Genomic DNA, 17,454 nt, shown 5'->3' with positions numbered 1-17,454 from the left:
TTTCCGTGCGGACACGAGCGTTCGCCTCTCCCGGGGAAACGCCTGGAAGTGCCACCGCCGGCTGCCTGGCCCCTCCGTCTCACCCTTTAAGGACCTGCCAGCCGGTGGCCCACACACCGGTGGCCCCGGCTCCCACCCAGCGACGCAGGGGGGCCCCTCTCCCCACGCCCTCGCCTGGCCGGCGTGAGGCAGTATCTCCGTGCTTTCTTTTCTTCCTTTTAAAGATTTGACTCACTCGTTCTTAGAGAGAGGGAAGGGGGGGAGGAAGAGGGAGAGACACGGATAAGCATCGAGCCGGCTCACTTCGGACCGGCCTCCGCGGTTTTGGTGTTCGTCTCCCTGACCATTCACGGCGTTCAACATCTAGTCACCAGTTCGCTGGTCACCTTTGTGTCTCTGGAGAAACGTCTGTTCAAGACCTTTGCCAGTGTAACTGGGTTGTTTGCCTTTTTACTTTGAGTTGTACGGTTCTTTCTAGATACTCATCATCAGATACACGATTTGCAAGTGTTTCTCTCCCATGCTGGGGGCTGTCTTTTCTGATTGGTACCATTTCTGAAAACCAGCCTGGCAACATACATCAAAGATTTCAGCGTAAATACCCCTTGATCTTACAGTTCTTACAGGTTGACTTTAAGAACTCATCCTCAGAAAATAGCTGAAGTAGAATGAGAAGAGCTATAGACAAGAACGCTCATTAAAGTACTATTTAAATGGAACCGCAAGCCTTGCCTTATCCCATATATGACAATGAACTCCAAGTGGATCACAGTCCTGCCTGTAACAGCCAAAATTATAAAACTTCTTGGAAAAAAAAATAGGAAAAAGTCTTAGAGACCTTGGGTGAAGACTTCTTAAATAAGACACAAGTTTTATGGCTATAAAAACCCCACAGATACAATGGATTTCCTCAAAATTAAAAACTTTTGCCTGGCTGGCATAGCTCAGTGGATTGAGCATGGGCCTGCAAATCAGACGGTCGCTGGTTCGATTTCCAATCTAGGGCCCATGCCTGGTTTGCAGGCCAGGTCCCCAGTGTGGGGCACGTGAGAGGTAACCACACACTGATGTTTCTATCCCTCTCTTTCTCCTTCCCTTCCCCCTCTCTAAAAATAAATAAACTCTTTAAAAGAATAAACAACAACAACAAAGACTGTCTTAAAAGAAACAAACAACTTTTGCTCTTTGCCCTGGCTGGTGTGGCTCAGTGGATTGAGTGCCCAATTGAGAATTGAACCAAAGGGTTGCCGGTTCGATTCCCAGTCAGGCACATGCCTGGGTTGCGGGCCAGATCCCCAGTTGGGGGTATGTGAGAGGCAGCCACACATTGATGTTTCTCTCCCTCTCTTTCTCCCTTTCTTCCTCTCTCTTTAAAATAATTAAAATCTTTAAAAATATAAAAATAAACATTTTTGCTCCTCAAAAGACAACTGAAAAGGATAGCGCAGGCCTATTTTTATCTAAATAGGCACAGAAAACAGTAAAAAGGACACAGCAACAAAACTATCGGGTATACAATTCCACAAACAGCGTTCCAGATGACTTGCTCTTCCTTCTCTTTCGATCATTCTGCAACGACTGACCCCCCCATTTCTGTACAATGGGGAGGAGGGTGGTCGGGGACCTGCGCAAAACTATGCCCATTTTGAAAAAGGGAAAGTGAATTTCCCCTTTTAATTAAAAGTAGCGTTAGTTACCCATACTTAAAAGTAATATTCGGTCACCCAGGGGACACCCCTTACCATGTTGATTTGGAGTTACTTCTTTATTTGCCACATCCTATAATTTTAAGGGTTTAGTGTCTTCGCCCGTTCACGTGACTCACAGACAATTTCCATCATACGTACAAGTTAATCTCGCCAACAAACTTCAGTAATGCAATCAGACGAGTAACAGCTTGAGATTATTGTGTGAGCAGCTTATACGTACGGCATTATCTCACTACTACGTGGAGCTTAACTTAGTTTTACAGAAGCAAATAAAAATGAATCGCGACAGATAACAGAGGTCTGTGCACTGGATCCGGAGGGGGCCTCTAAACCCTAAGTGAATTACTCTCATTTCACACTCAATTTAACAAGTTACGCGAACCGCCAGACACCGGGAGGCACCCGACAAGAAAAGGGAGCGAGCGGCGGCCAGCCCCGGGGCGGGGGGGACGCTCGGCAAAGACTCGGAGGCCCGGCTCATCAGGCAGCCCGAGACCACCGCCCAGAAGAGCAGGCGCGGCCCGACGGTGCGGGGCCGCCCAGAGGCTGCCGTGCTGACACGACGCGCAATGTTCAGAAACGGGTTTCCAAATCGCCAGCAGTTCTCCTCTCGCCCGCGTGTTCGAGAAGCCGTGAAGGGTGGTGAGGGAGAGTTCCCCTTCCCGCCAGCGGTGGCTAAGCCCAGAAGAGACAGGCCCAACGAAACGCACACGGGCGACGTGGGAAACTGGCTGAGGGCGAGAGACGCTGTGTTCCTGAAGGGAGGGGCAAGCAAATTAGGCACTTCGGCAAACACGTTTTAATTGCTACACAACTTCCACGCCACAGAACTGCCTGAGGAGCATCGCGAGGTCCTTGTGGGCCCCTCGAACCACACGCTGCGCCACGTGGGCGGTTCCCACGGCGGACGGACTCTGAGTGAGGACTCCCCTGCGGTTAAGGTCGCGTTGCACTGCCAGCCCGCCTGCCAGCCTGCCGTCCGCCACGTACCTGCGCTCTCCTCCTGCCTTTACAGCTCTGCCTATGAGAAAAAGCGCTTTGCCTTGGCTGTCCGGGGCCAGAGTCTCTAAAAAAAATTTTTTTTTCATTTCCTGTCTCCTGAGCGCTTCAAATGCCCTTCGGTCACCACAACTGCACCCGCAGCGCCATCCGCTCAAACGCAGAGACCCCGGTGCTCGCTGCGGGAGGGACGGAGTCTGCCCGGGTCTGCCCTCAGCCCTCTGGGCTGCCTCCACGGCCACGGGAGCCCCTGCGGTCCTCCCCCGGGGGCTGGGTTCCCACGAGGACAGCCGACAGGACAGGTGCGACCACACTGTTGGGGGCCAAGATAAGCCTGAAACAGGCTGATGCAATCAGAGATGAAGATTGCGCTTCCACAACAGGATGTTTGTGGTCAGGCGCCTAGCCTGAACATGCAGATAGCACGCCAATCAGTGCCTTGATCACGTGCTTATCATGCGCCCCCTAGCCTATCCCAGTTAAGAGCACGCCCCAAAGCTACCAACCAGAGCTACTTCCTCTACCTGCCTTCCTCTACCCTCCTCTATATAACTCCCTCCATTTAAAAAATAAAGTTGCAGCTTGATCAGAATCCTTTGACTTGCTGTCGTTCTTTTGCACCTCCTGTCCCATCCCTTTTCATCCGTTGCAGGTATATCGGCGGACCCCGTTGACTGCCTCGCGGGCCGAGGCACCACACAAACGTGAAACTGAGCGGGGGCAGAGGCGAAATGCTGTGGCCTGAGTCGCACCAGAAAGAACCCGCACGCGAGTTCCCGTCCCCGTCTGTGGTCCGGCGGGGGCACTCCTCGCTCTAAGGGTGAACTCTGCAGCACGAGAGCCTCACACACACACACGACAGGGGCAGACGCCAGGCCAAGAGGCCAGCAGGCACGTCGGCCCGACAGCAGGTGGGGCACCTGGCCAGAGCAGGTGGTCTCCTGTACTGGGCGGGCGGGCGCCAAGTAAGGCTGAGGGCACGGGCGTGCAGCTTGACTCCGGAGGGCTCCGTGCCAGGAGGCCACGATGGCTGCCGCCCAGCTGGGGGCCAGGAGTGGCCTGGGATGCCCACTGACCTGGGGACAGCTGTCTATTCTGGAGTGGTTAACTCATGGCCGCAGAAGCTGCTGAGCACAGAGGACAAAGGAAAGCAGGCTCTCCCCTCTGGCCTCCCCGGGGAACACGGCTGCGGTGCAAGAGGAACGGCCAGTTTCGGAGCCCAGAGCAGCTCAAACCAACCACTGGTGTGCTCCCTGAAACAATGACGGCTTTGTGAGGAGGCCACGCCAGCCCCACGAGTGCCAGCTGAGAAACCTGCCCTCCTCCCCCCATCCCTAACCCCCGGCCCCCATGACTTTGAGACATCACACTAAAGAGGGGGTTAGCCACATGAAAACCACCATCAGCCAACCCACGGCGGGACCAGCTGCCCTCCAGACACGACGCACCGTGGGGCCAGCTGCTCTGCGGACCCGAAGCTCCTTCCTGGGGCCGGGCTGCAGGACACGCCTGAGCCTCACTGGTCGATTCCCAGTGACCTGAGCCAACAAGGAACAAGGGCTGAAACTCGAAGTTCTTCTACAGTGCTGCTGAGTCCACTTTCTCCTCAGTTTGGGAAGGCAGCTCACCCAAGGCCTCAGCTAGAGCCACCACGCCTGGGGGGCCACTCCCAGCTTTACGGAAGCCTCGAGGCTGTTCCCCAGGGCCCCCTGGGGCGAGAAATAGAGACACTCTCTCTGTGGGAAGAACTGGGTGGGTGAGCGCCAGCAGACTGCAGCATCTCACACACACCCCGCCCTGCTCGCTCCACCCCCGTTTTAGAAATCAGGGCGATCGCCTCAAAGCAAACACGCCCACAGCTCCTGGGAGCTGGCGGCAAGCGCAGAAACAGAGATGAGCAAATGCAGTTACTGGGCAAAAGGCAGCCGGCTGCACAGGGGCCAGGCGGCCCGGCCGTGCTCAGCAGGTCCCCGGGATGCTGCTGGGAGCAGCATCTGGAGGGGCCGCAGAGGCGCAGGTGAGTTCCAGCACCACCTGCCTGCCGGCTCCCAGGAGCTGCGCAAGGGCGGCGCCAAGGACGAGCCGGAGGGTAAGCTGGTGACTGGGCTCCTTGCTGCCCATGAGAAGGCCTTCTTCCCACGGAACGACACCTTCAGCCAAGGTTTCCCTTGGGGGAAAAAACCCGTGAATTCCAAGGCTAACAGGAAGTGGAATCTAGTCTGAGGAAGGGGTGGCCAGCCTGAGAGACAGCCAGGAGGCCAGGGCGGGCTGGGCTGGCTTGGACAGGGAGCCCTCGGGAAGGGGTTCCAAGCTGGGATGTGGCTGCTGGGCACGGTTATCCCAGGAGGCAACCGCACCTCTCCACAGGGCCGGGGAGGCAGGCGCCCCGACCCAGTCTTTACAGCCTAACCACACCCCCCACAGCCAAGCAAGCTGACGCGCAGGACGCCTGATGAAACCAGAGACCAGCATCTCCAGGCTCCATGAGACACAAGTATTTCAACTGGTTTCCAGAGCGCTGGGTTAGCCCTTCCTTCCCGGTACCGAGGCAACCTACAGGAACTCGCACCTGCACGCTGCCCATCATCACGCGCGAGCTCGCCACAGCTGTGCACGCCCACGGCCGGGGAAACTCCGTGCGGCCCCGCCCCCGGAACAACAAAAAGCCGAGGGAGCCCACCTGTGCACAGCCCTGCCAAGCCCCGGCCTCCCAGGTGCGTGCGTCGCAAGCTTGGAGCTCAGTCTGGGCGTGCGCACTGCTGTGTCAGACACCACCCAGTGTCCCCTGCCCCTCTGCAGGCCACAGGGACACACCAGCCACTGCAGGGAGCTGTCCAATCAGCAGCCTGGGGCACACACAAAGGCTGATTTTCAGCTGTGGACCTGCCCCCCACCTTCCCCACACACACCCTGTGAAGGAGAGTGGGGGGGCTGTGACAAGGCAGGTGGGGCCTGGTGTGGCCAACTGCCCCCCACCCCTTTTCAAGAGTCCTGCTGGAAGGCTCCTGGGGCCAAGGGTGATTTCTGCCAGGAAGAAGGAACAGGCACAGGGACGTTTTCCGAGAAAGTAGCCAGCCTAGGGCGTGAGAACAGAGGTGAATGGAACAGGGCCCCAGAAACACCTTAAAGTTACCCCCAAATACCATGAGATATTCTCAGCAACCAGCAGGGCGGGATTAAATAAGTAGCAATACATCCACTCGATGAAATACTGTTCGGTCCCTGAAAATGTTGCTGATAAATACTTGGGAGCTTGGAAAGGTGTTCACAACCTATTAAATGGGGAGAGAAAACACACTCATCACGCCAGGGGAAAAAGAAAGAAAAACAAACAACCCACAAGGTCTGGAAGGATAAACACGAGGGAGTTGACGGTGGTTATCGCTGGGTGTTACAATTTTTACTTTTTCCTGGAAGGAGGCCTGGAAACACAGTCAAATTCCAAAGACTCAGTCCTGAGCTCAGGGAAGAATTCCCCAGCTTCTCCGGGAGCACGTGCCGGCAGAGAAACCCTGCCCGCCGCTCCGACGGATCCCCACCCCCCGCAGCCCGGCCTGGCGGGAGTGCCAGCGGTAAGGGCAGCGCCCTCGCAGGTCAGATCGGCGCGGACGGACTCCCGGGAGCGCCCAGAAAGGGCAGGAACCACGTGAAGGCGGTGGCACAAGCCACACTCGTGTGCCCGCGTCTGTCGGGGGCGGGTTCTCGAGCGGGCCCGCCCCACCTTCCTTCGCCTCCGCAGGCGCAAGCGCGCGCGCACACCTGCGCTGGGGCGGCGAGGTCCGAGACCTGCGACGTGAGGCCCGACGCGCAGGTCGGGAGCCTCCGGCCAGAGCCAGGGGACAGGCCTCCGCGGTCGAACTTCCGGTCCGAACTGTGTTTCAGTTGTAACCCAGTCAACCGTCTGAAGTCAAATTACTGTCCCTTCCCTTCACCCCAGGGTCGCTCCACGGGGCAGCCCGCCCCGGCCAAGCGAGGGGGTGAGGTTACAAAGGCTGCCAGTCCGAAACGGAGTGCAGAGCTGAGAGTAACCTGCGGTCCGAGAATTCCACAAAAGGGATGACCAACCCTCCACTTCCAAGACATGATGATTTATTTCTTCACTTACTTACTTTTTATTTAGTCTTCGCCTGAGGATATGTTTTCACTGACTTTAGAGGGGGAGGGGGACCACAGATGAGAGAAACGCGGACGGGTTGCCTCCTACCCGCACCCCGACCCTCCCTCCCGTGTACGGGACGACATGCCACTCAACTGAACCACCGCCAGGGCGGGGCAGGGCAAGACGACTCCAACAACCGCCAGGTTCCGCATAGCTCGGCGCGACTGTCCACTAGGGGCATGCCTACTTCTGAGGTTCACAGGGAAGACAGTCTTAGGTTTTCCATCTAGGAAATCACGGTCCTGTGGCTTTAAACAGAGCCTGGGGCAGAAGGTGGACACAGGCGCGAGAACACCTGAAAAGACCTTCCTCCTTCTTTGCACCTGCGGCAGAGAGCGCACCGTGCTCCTTTATCTCTCCGGCTATGACTCACTGCTGAACTAAATCCGACCTAGATTAAACTCATTTCCCCAGGATAACTAATACCTGAACTCAGACAGTAAATTAGAGACTGAACCAAAACTTAAGAGTTCACATCCACATTCAGATTTCTTCTAATTTTTCCAACATGCCAGATCGTGTAAGAAGCTGGGCCCACAATCCCAAGGAGCAAGAATCACCTGGAGCCGGGTGGCGGCCGCTCACTGTAGGCCAGGAAAACACAAACGCTCTCTCGTTCGCCACAGGCCCCACTGCTCCCTACCGCCCTTCCTTCATGGAGACCAGGTCAGTTTCAGCTTAGGCTCGCCTCGTTTTCATGACAAAGAAACCTTTCTCTGTAACCGTGACTTTATCAAAAGGCAGAAAATAAAAGGGAGCAAAGGTCCTCTTAGCCTTATAGACAGACAGCCCGCTCCATTTCCCAGCCCTGGTGGGCGTTTGAGTTTGTGACCCCCTGACAACGTGGAGAAGGAAAAAGGCCTTAAGAAGATCACCTTGCAGAGGGCAATTCAGCGACCCAGGGGGCAGGCTGGCAAAGCAATTCCCGAGTTGGTGTTAATCTAGGGACATGCTCGGGGCAGGTCACTGTGCCCACCTCTCTCACGTACTGTGCACAGCAGAGATGGCGGATAGGAAACCACGGCATTTCCAGGCACCGACGCACTTAGGATTTTTAAGATCACGTGGTCCTGTGCTTCTCAGGTCAGATTCCCCAAAATTAATGCTAAAAACCTGAACCGCTTTGGAATGCTTTTTAAAATAACTTTTATTGAAATGTAACTTACACACCATGAAATTCACCCTTTAAAAGTTGGTTGTTCGTCGGTTGTCCTGGCCGGTATAGGCTCAGTTGGTTGGAGTGTCAACCCATAAACCAAAGGGTCGCAGGTTTGATCCCCGGTCAGGGCACAAGCCTAGGTTGTGGGTTCAGTCCCTGGAAGGAGCACACACGGGGGGCAACCAATGGGTGTTTCCCTCCCTCCCTTCGCCTCTCTCTAAATCAGGGAGCATGCCGTTGGGTGAGGACTGAGAAAGAGGCAGGGGGAATGAGGCAATGAATGAACACCTGAATGCCTGAACACCTGAATGCCTGCAGAAGTACATGAGTAATACGAGTGTCCACTGGTTTTGGTATATTCAGGGCCGTGCTGCTACCACCATTCCCCAGCCTCAGAGCACTGCTATCACTCCCTCGAACCCCACGGCCACCGGCAGGGCCGGCCGCTCCCCTTCCCCTGGCAGCCACCGCTCCGCCTTCTGCTCCGTGGGTTTGCCGATCCGGACACTCCACACGGGCGGGCGGGGAGCCCTGGCTCCCTGGCTGCTCTCGCTGGGCAGCACCGCGTTGTCACGGCCCGTCCCTGCTGTGGCGCGGGCCAGCCCTTCATTCCGGGGCCGGTTTCCAGTATGTTCTTCAAGGGTCCCCCTGCCCGCGATAAAGCCACAGCGGTCATCCTTCAGGCAAAGCCGAGTCCCCCCATTTTCCGGACGCGCTATCACAGCGGGGATGCGAGAGCAGAGAGGGGCGCCCTGCTGTCTTCCAACTAAACATCAGCCCGGGGGCTCGTCAACGGTAAAACAATGTCACTCCTCTTATTTTTTTGAAGATTATTTTCTACATAAATATGTTATCTATGTTTTTTTTTAAATGCTTTCACAAATATTTTAAATTTCCCTCTGTTGTCACTTTTAACACAGCAAATATCAACAGATGCCACGCACAGAACGGAAGCCGCCTGGGGCTCTGGGCACCCAGGCCTGCGAAGGGGTCCCGAGGCCCCATGGTGGGAGCGCCACCGGTTCAAAGCCGGACACAGACACCAGTGCACTCCGGAACAGAACAACCCTCCTTCCAGACCTTGGACACCTTTCCGGAGCCACCAGAAGAGCCCCTCTCCGCTGCCTCCTTCTAGAAGATGTTCCAATGACGCAGCAGGACAGCCGGGTCTGGAGGAGCCTCTCAGGGGCGTTCAAGACCCGGCAACATTCCCCCACCACAACCAGCCTGAGCCGAGTAAAAATACCACTCGGGACATCCGACACCGTCCATTTCACCAGGAAAAAACACTCCTTTCCGAGAGCCAGCTCCGAAACCTCCCCTCCCCAGCCAGCCCCTCGGGAGGCACAGCCGAGGCTGGGGAGGCCAGACCGGGTGGCAGGGGCAGGGGAGCCCGGGGCACTTGGGCCGGTCAGGGCCCAGTGGAGGGCTGCTCTGGGAGCAGGGAGGGCAGACTGGGACACCATGGCGTACCCACCCCACCCCCCACTGACCATGCCCCCTCACAGGGCAGCTGCCCCGCCCACAGCTCCAGCCCCAGGGGCAGCCCACCGCAGCCAAGTTGAGTGCGCCCTTCGTCGTCTGAACCCTTCCTGCCGCTGGCAATAACCCCACTGGCTCGCGCAGGAGGGTCCCTGGTCCACGCGGCCGAGAGAGCTGCGCCCGAAACGCCCGCCTGCGGCCTGAACTCTGCGGCCGGCCGGAAGGCGGCCTGCACCTCCGGAGCTGCTCGCTTGCTGCTGGGGCTGCGCGCCCTACGCCCAAGGAGTCCGTGGGTTCCCGGGGTGGGAGCTCACGCCGAATGGCTCCCCAGCCCTTGCATGAGTTCTCGCAGTATTTCCCCAATGTGAACTGGTGAACCACAAAAATGCAAACTACATTTACCCAGTCGGGTAAGCTACATTCGGACTATAAGACGCACCCCCTTCTCCCCAAATTTGGGGGGTGCGCCTTACATTCCAAAAAACACGGCAGTTCTGGATCACCCACCCCGAGCCGGGCACCCCAGGCTCCGGGGCGGCTGCCACAACCCCGGTCGGCCAGGTCGACCCGGTCAACCCGATGACACGAGGCAGGGTCAGCGAGGTCGTGGGTTCACCGGGGACCCTCGTGTTCACTCCCTTCGGGTTTACCGGGGCGACTGGCAGTCAGGCTGAGCCTCGAAGGAAGAGGGGGGCAGGGGTCACCAGTGGGGCCGGCAGCCGTGAAGGGCACGGAGCCGCCCCAAGGCCCTCGTTCCCCGTCTCGGACCCGTGCCTGCGGCGAGGGGCGGAACGGGCACCTCCATGCCCCTTCTAACAAAGCTGCAACTTGGGCGAGCAGGTCAGGGAGACGACGCTTCTGCTCCCGTGGCTGCCTTGGGCAGGCTGCCCGGCCTCTCGGTGACAGGGCACGCTCACCTGTGAGCTCGGGTCCTCTCTCCTTTTCTACAAACGTGAAACACAGGAACACCGCCGTCACCCACCCGAGAGCGGGGCTGGGGAAGTGCGCGCGGGGACGTGAAGAGAACCCAGGACACGGCAGAGGCGGGGCTCGGCTAGTCCGCATGCGCTGCTCTGCTCCCGCCCCCCCCCCCCCGCCCCCCTGGCTTCCTTCCCCGGCTCTGCCCAAGCTCACGCCCTTCCTCGCCCCGTCCTCGGGACGCCCACTAGCCAGCCAGCCTCTACGTGAGTGGAAATTTGGTCCCGGACCGCTGAAGGGGAGAGGGTGGGTGACGAGGGGCTTCCTGCAGGGGACCCTGCTTCGTGACTTTCGGCGGGCGACACGGGGAGGGGAGCTGCAGGTGCAGTCCCGCTGTCGGGGGCACTGTCCACACCGACACCTGCTGTGCCCGCCCGCCCTGGGCGCTGCCGCAGACCTGGTTCACCGTGTGCACCACAGCCCTCGCGGACCGTCCGCGAGGTCTGTGAGCCCCCTGGGGACCGAGCCTCCGTCCCCGTCCCCGCAGCCCTCACGCGGGCCCAACCCTGAGCCGGCACGCTGCGCGACGACTCCAGACTGCAGACGGCCCAGGAGGGGCGGAGCCGCCGGTCTTCACGGTCGCTGAGGACAGACTCAGTCATCGGTGTGACCAGTGCGCACCGGCCACCAGGCCCCGCGTCGGAAAGTCGCTCCCTGCAGAGCTTGTGGTGTGACGGGCACGGCGCGCTGACCCGTAATCCCCGCCACGCCCTGCGTCCGGCAGGGACCCCGCCTCGGGTCAGGAACAGATGGTGACCACACAGGCCACGCTCGCTCGAGGTCACGGTCTAGATGCTTGTATCCCAAGGCCCACACTGAAAGGTCTCCTCAGACCTCCACTCGGCAGCAGCCCCGTGCAGAAAGCTACCGCTCCTCTCGGGACACACACAGGGACCGCCCCCCTCGCCAGGCGTCCACCCCGAGGCTCCCCAAGGAGGAGCTGCGTGGAAAGGGAGAGAAGCGAAGGCAAAATCGACCACGAAAAGCCATGCACCAGAGGCGCTCCAAGTCCGTGTGCGTGATTTGTGTGCGTGGCACTCCTCACGATGCCAAGAGGGCCAGAACCCTGAGTTACGTCGCAGAGCACACGGCTCCTCTGTGGAGCCGCAGAGAGCGCGGGCGGCCCACCCTAAGCACCACACGCCGAGCAGATACTGGAAGGCCCCACTTGAAGACCCCGGTCGGATCCACTGTTTCCTTCGGGTCCCCAGGGGGAGACTTGGGTTCCTACCCAATGTCCGCTGAAGGAGGATGCGGCGTCGGATTCCAGCCGTTGAGCCTCCTCCGGCCCCCAACGTGCCCGGTACCCGACACATTCGGAGCCAGTCCCTGTACGTCCCGAGGCTCACCCTGACGGCCAGCGCACCCTCCCATCTACGGCGGCCCACAGGAGGGCGGAGACAGGCAGCTTCCATCCCCTCGGGGAGAAGCAGCTTTCCCTGCAAAACGTCCCAATCGCTGAGCACTACGACGTCGGACATAGTCAAGGTGTTTCACTCCAGGGCTGTCTGCCATCAGAGTGGGGGACACACGGGTTTCAGGGAAGCTACGGGAAGCCGGGGTCCCGTCAGCAATGTCATTTACCCACGTGGGCCACTGGGCACTCGCAGAGTCCCCACCCAAGGTCGGCCGCGCCAAAGACCCTGGAGGACTCCAAGGCTTTGCACGTTCAGGGACAGAGCATAACCCCTGGCTCACTTCACAGGACTGGGGGAAATAACCGCAGCACTTAGTTCCTCCCCCAAAGAGCTGTTGAACCTCATCTGGAAACAGCTGGAAGGCAGCAGTTTACAGGAAACCAAATTAAAAAAAAAAAAAAAAAAAAGCACAGTGTGTACCGGAGAGAGTGAGGCAGCTAGAGCGAGGAGGCCAGGGGACACAGAGGAAGTTGGTCAGAAAGCGCCCAGGCCAGAGACGGCCCAACCGAAGGGGAGGCCCAGCTGGCCTCCCTCCAGGCCAGGGAGGCGGGGAAAACCCAGGACTCGGCTGTGGAGGCTCTGGCCTCGGGGGGGTGGGGGGGGGGCAGTGGGCAGTCTGACCGCCTCTGGGGTCAGGTTGTCTTCCCTGGCCACCCCCACCTGGACCCGCCTTCTCCTGAAAGCCAGCTAGTGACCACATTGGGGTGGCTGAGGCCACAAACTCCCCTCTGCTCCCCTGCTGCTTTCTGTGTGCCAGAGGCTACAGCCCAGGCAGCTGGCTGTGAGTCACTCCTCTGCACCCAGGCTCCACACTGCCAACTCGGCTCGGGGGCCATCCGAGCCGGCCCCACACCGGGACACTGAGGCAGGCAGCCACCAGAGACCTGTGGCGGCAGGACTGCTGTGGGAAAGCTGGGGCAAACACCTCCCACTGCAAGGTGGAAGGTGTTAAAAGCAAGGTAAGCCTCCAACCAAACTAGGGGTGCATTTTGCAATCAAGAAAGTTAATTAAGCAATGGCCCGCTGCCAAATATTTCTGAAAGAAGTGGCGGGGTAGGGGGGTGCCATTACTAAAATTCCTTGGTGTTATTTAAAAATAAGCCTGTAGGTTATCCCAACTGAGGGCAAAGGGGAGACTGGTTGATTTTTTCCCCTTTGGCAGAGCTTAGCTGAGAGTTTTCTAGCCCATACCTCCTGCTACTCGGCATCCATCCCCTCCCTATACACGAAGTTTACATTAGAGCAAGTAAGAGAATTAAGTGCTTCCAGTAAGACACGTTCCTGCCGCTCGCCCCCAGTTTGGTGAGAAGGGGCCACCTCCCCCGGCAGCAGAGACGGCGTTCGCTACAGTCCACTCGGGCCTGACCCCGGCGGGGGCGCTCGCGACCTGAGCGGGAGCAAGCAGGGCTGCAGTCCCAACACCACTGGTCTGAAAAATCCAGAACGTCTTCAGGGCTGGGTGCCAGCTCCAACTGGCAAGACCAGAGAAGCCGAGCCGAGCAGGACCTGCGGCCCGGGAAGGGGGTGGGGAGGCAGCCAGTGGCAAACAAGCCATCAGGGAACGCTCGGGGAGGAAACGGGAGGGTGGGGGCACTTCAGGAACACAACAAAGGAACAGACTGATTAATCATTTATTCCAGAGGAGGAAAATGTCACCCGGGGCCCAGTATCTAGTGTTTTAACTTCAGGTAAATGTGTAATGTTTTAACTTGGATGTACTCCAGGCTCACGGCTCTCCCCCCACACACACAAAAAGGTGTGTGTGTGTGGGGGGGGTGTTCCCACTTTCGTCGTTACACTTTTCTGGAATCTCCCAGGAAGCATCCTGCACTGCCTGCAGAGCAGACCTGAGACGGCCCCAGCCAGTCCAGTTATAAATCGATAACCCCACTCAGCAGAGGACCCCCCCCCCCCCCGCGCCCTGTGCGGGCAGGGCTCCCCTGCACTGCAGCCGTGCAAGGAAGGGCTGCCGCCGAGGCAGAAGTTACCTGCGGCAGACGCCTAACACCTGCACTGGGGGAGCAGAGAGTGCCACCACGGGAGGGCCAGGCGTTTCAGGGGCAAAGGAAAGAGACCTGCGCCCAGAGCCAAGCCCACACGTCAGGATGGTGTCTGGGAAGCCTGCCCTCAACACTGACACCTCCATATAATGTTTCCCAGCCCATCAGAGAGCCCTCCAGCGTGCCAGGAGGACAGGCTGCGCCTCCCACAGCAGGGCTCCGGCAGTCTTGCTCCGAGACGCCCAGGCCCCCTCCCAAGCTGGGGGAGGGCTTCCCAATAAGGGGGATGTCCCTCTGCTGGGACGACAAGAACAGTAGCTGACATTTCCGAGTGTGTAACCGTGAGCCGGACACTGGGGTAAGCACTGTACCTGTCTCGCTCCATCTCCATAACAGCCAGTGCAGTGGAGACTACTGTCAGCCCCCCTCTTATTTTAGAGAGAGGGGAAGGGTGGGAGAAAGACAGAGAGAGAGAGAGAGAAACATCCATCGGCTACTTCTCCTACGACCCCTACAGGGATGGAACCACAACCCAGGCACATGCCTGACCTGGGACGGAACCAGGACCTTTTGCTCTGCGGGACGCCGTCCAACCCTCGGCGCCACACGGGTCAGGGCTGTCATCCCCTCTTTATAAAGGAGGAAACAATCTCCGAGACTTTGCGCAACCGTTCAAGACTGGAACCTGCACTTAACCACCCCTGGACAGGCAGTCTTAACCCCCTGACTGCTGGAAACACACAAAGCGTCTTGGGGAAGGGCTGGCTCGAGTGGAGTGACACCAGGTGCAGCCTGTCCTTACACCTCCTTCTAGTGCAAAATCAGTGGCCTGGGGACACAGGAGGGGAGCGCCTGGATGGGGAACTGTAAGCCGGAAGAACCCACGCACTGCTGAGAGGGGAAGAGGCCAGACCCCATTAACCCTGCCGAAGGGGCAAGACCCGAAGGGAGTGTGTGAAGTCAAGGGGCCCCCCCGGGGGGCTCAGCCCCCCCACCCTTGTTTTGTCAAAGGGAGAGCGGCTCCGCAGGTGGGGCCGGCAGGGGTGCGTGGGGGGGGGTCTCCGGGTCCTCTACCTATAAGCCAGGGTCATGCACTCGAAGAGCTTGGTGAGCGAGGCGTCGATGGACAGGTGGCAGGAGCTGGTCTTTCCGAAGCTGTAGGTCTGGCACGTCTGCTTGTTGACCGTGTCGAAATCGTAGCCCTTCTTGGGCGGGTGCTCGCGGTGCGGCGACGACACCATGAAGTGGCCGCTGTGGATGATCTGCTGGCGGCGCGGAGGCTCCTCGCGGCCCGGCCCGGCCCAGGGCGGCGGCGGAGCGGCGCTCGCGTGGGCCCGGGCCGGGTTGGCGGCGCCGGAGGCGGGCGGCGGGGACGGCTCATCAGTGTCGGAGTCGTCGTCGTCCTCAGGCACCGGGGGTTTGAGCAGCACCGGGCGGCTCTGGCTGCTAGGCCGACGCGGGGAGCACATGAAGACGTCGGCGGCCATGGGAGCGCCCGGACGGGGGCATCCCCCGGGGTCCGGGGCGACGCGGGCGAGCGAGGCAGAGGGGACGCCGGCCCGGCCCGCGCGGGGACTGCCCGCGAGTGCGCCGCGGGGCGTGAAGGGGAGGGCGCGGGCCGGCGTGACGTCACGGGCGCGTCTCGGCCAATCGGCTGCCCGCGTCGGCCTCTTAAAGGCGCAGGGGAGTCTTTTCGTCTCAAGGCGGACAAAAAGAAAAAAAAAAAAGGGAGCTGGGCCACGCCCCAAGCCCCGCCCCTCGTCGCCCCGACCCCCTCCGGGCTACCCTGGTGCCGTGGGAAGAGGTGGCCAGGTAGTGCCGCTCGCCAGTGACGTGGCCTAAGGAAGGCGTTGGCCGAGCGGGCCGCGCCTCCCAGCCCGGCGCTCCGGAGAATCGCCCGGAGGCCTCGCCGCGGGCGGGGCGGGCCCTCCACGTGGTGGGTGGGGGTGGGGCTCGGGCTCCGTCCCCCACCGAGGCTCCGCTTTCCCCTGTAGGGCCCGGAACTGTTGTAACAGCTCAACGTGAAGCTGCTGGGCACTGTGGTTGTTCCCGTTGTGCTGCTGATAAGACGGAGTCGCTGAATACCACAGGAATGTCTCTAACGAGAACATCCCACTGAGCCCTGGCTGGTGTAGCTCAGTGGGTTGAGCGCGGGCTGCAAATCGAAGGGTGACTAGTTCGATTCCCAGTCAGGGCACATGCCTGGGCTGCGGGTGGGGTCTGGTCACATATTGATGTTTTTCTTCCTGTCTTTCTCCTTCCCTTCCCTTCCTCTCTCTCTAAAAATAAATACATGAAATCTTAAAAAAAAAATACAGAGGCGGCAAGTGGCTCTGCTAAGTCAAGGCATTTTCCTGGGGTATCACAGCAGTGGCAGAGGCGTCTCTGCGCCTTGTGAAGATCTTAACCTTTGGAGGGCAAGCCAGACGCTGAACCATTCCAAAAGGGGAAATTCTGAGCCATGTTTTTTTTTTTCTATCAAGTGGGAAACAATTCCTCTGTCCCAGAGAGCTGTGACTGTTTAAAAATGACCACAAAGTGTTTAGCAAAGCACCCAGCACAGCATGAGTGCTAAGTAAGTGTAGCGCAGGGCGAACCAGCCAGAGGTTCTTAAACAATGCCAATTACTCAACCACTTCTGACCTACAGAAGCGGCAATTTCCGATGGTTCAACCTAATAATGAACACTTCTAGGAAGCCGTCAAGGTTTCAAGAACTCAAAACCAGCCTGGGATGGGGGCAGAGTGGGGAGGGTCGGGGTGGCAGGGCATCAAGGGGTCCAGTGAGGCCCCCAGGCTCAGAGCACCCAGGCCAGTCCCAGCAGGGCCTCGGGAGCCCTCCCCCAGAAGCACCCTGAGCTCCACTTTGGAGACAGTTTCACTTCCAGATTTGGGTGGAGGCTGATCACCCTGCCCCACCCTCCTCCCTAAGGGGCGGGTGTTGGGGGATGGAAGGGAGGAGGGCTCCCCCAATGGGCAGCAGTCGGTCCTTTCCCAGATGGCTCTAGGAGGAGGAGGTCGCCAGGGGCCGCCAGCTTCCAGTGTGAGTTTGAAATGCCCCTCCCCCTGGCCCAAGCCACCGCCTCCACCTCCGGCTGAGAATATCTGACCGTCCAGCCTCTCCATTGCCTTCCTTCAGTTGAATAATTTTCTTCTTAATAATTCTTGAATGCCCAGCTACATTTGACACAGCAATTCCACTTCTAGAATTTTATTCTAAGGATACATGTACAAGGATGATGATTGTAGTACCATCTGTCAAGCGTAAACAGAAACAATGTCATGCCTAACAAGAGGGAAGTTATTGGATATATTCTGGCCTGAAATATAGTGGAACACTACACATTAAATGATGTGAATGTATATTTACTGACATGGAAGGAACTCCATGATGTATTGTCGGGTGGAAAAACAACTTTTAGAAACTGATCAGTAACTTGATATCAATTCCAAAAATAAATAAATTCATATATTAATGGGTACACATCACAAAGTGTACCAGGTTAACTAATGCCAGTTATCTCGTTATCTCTGGATGAGGTGGTTTTAAT

General features: G+C 58.6%; 1 protein-coding gene across 1 annotated transcript in view; it reads right to left on the bottom strand.

The window, feature by feature from the left end:
- Nucleotides 1–15,522, bottom strand: part of LOC123820645 (MLX interacting protein) — a 39,452-nt gene extending 23,930 nt beyond the window's left edge. The window contains exon 1 of the mRNA XM_045841518.1: nt 14,979–15,522. Coding sequence (XP_045697474.1) covers nt 14,979–15,391 — 413 coding nt within the window. The 5' untranslated portion in view covers nt 15,392–15,522. The remainder of the gene's footprint in view (nt 1–14,978) is intronic.
- Nucleotides 15,523–17,454: the final 1,932 nt, after the last annotated feature.

This window comes from Phyllostomus hastatus, unplaced genomic scaffold, assembly GCF_019186645.2.
Source record: "Phyllostomus hastatus isolate PE091 unplaced genomic scaffold, TTU_PhHast_1.1 phas_contig_1162, whole genome shotgun sequence".
Lineage (NCBI taxonomy): Eukaryota > Metazoa > Chordata > Mammalia > Chiroptera > Phyllostomidae > Phyllostomus > Phyllostomus hastatus.
This window is presented reverse-complemented; position numbering and strand designations above follow the sequence as displayed.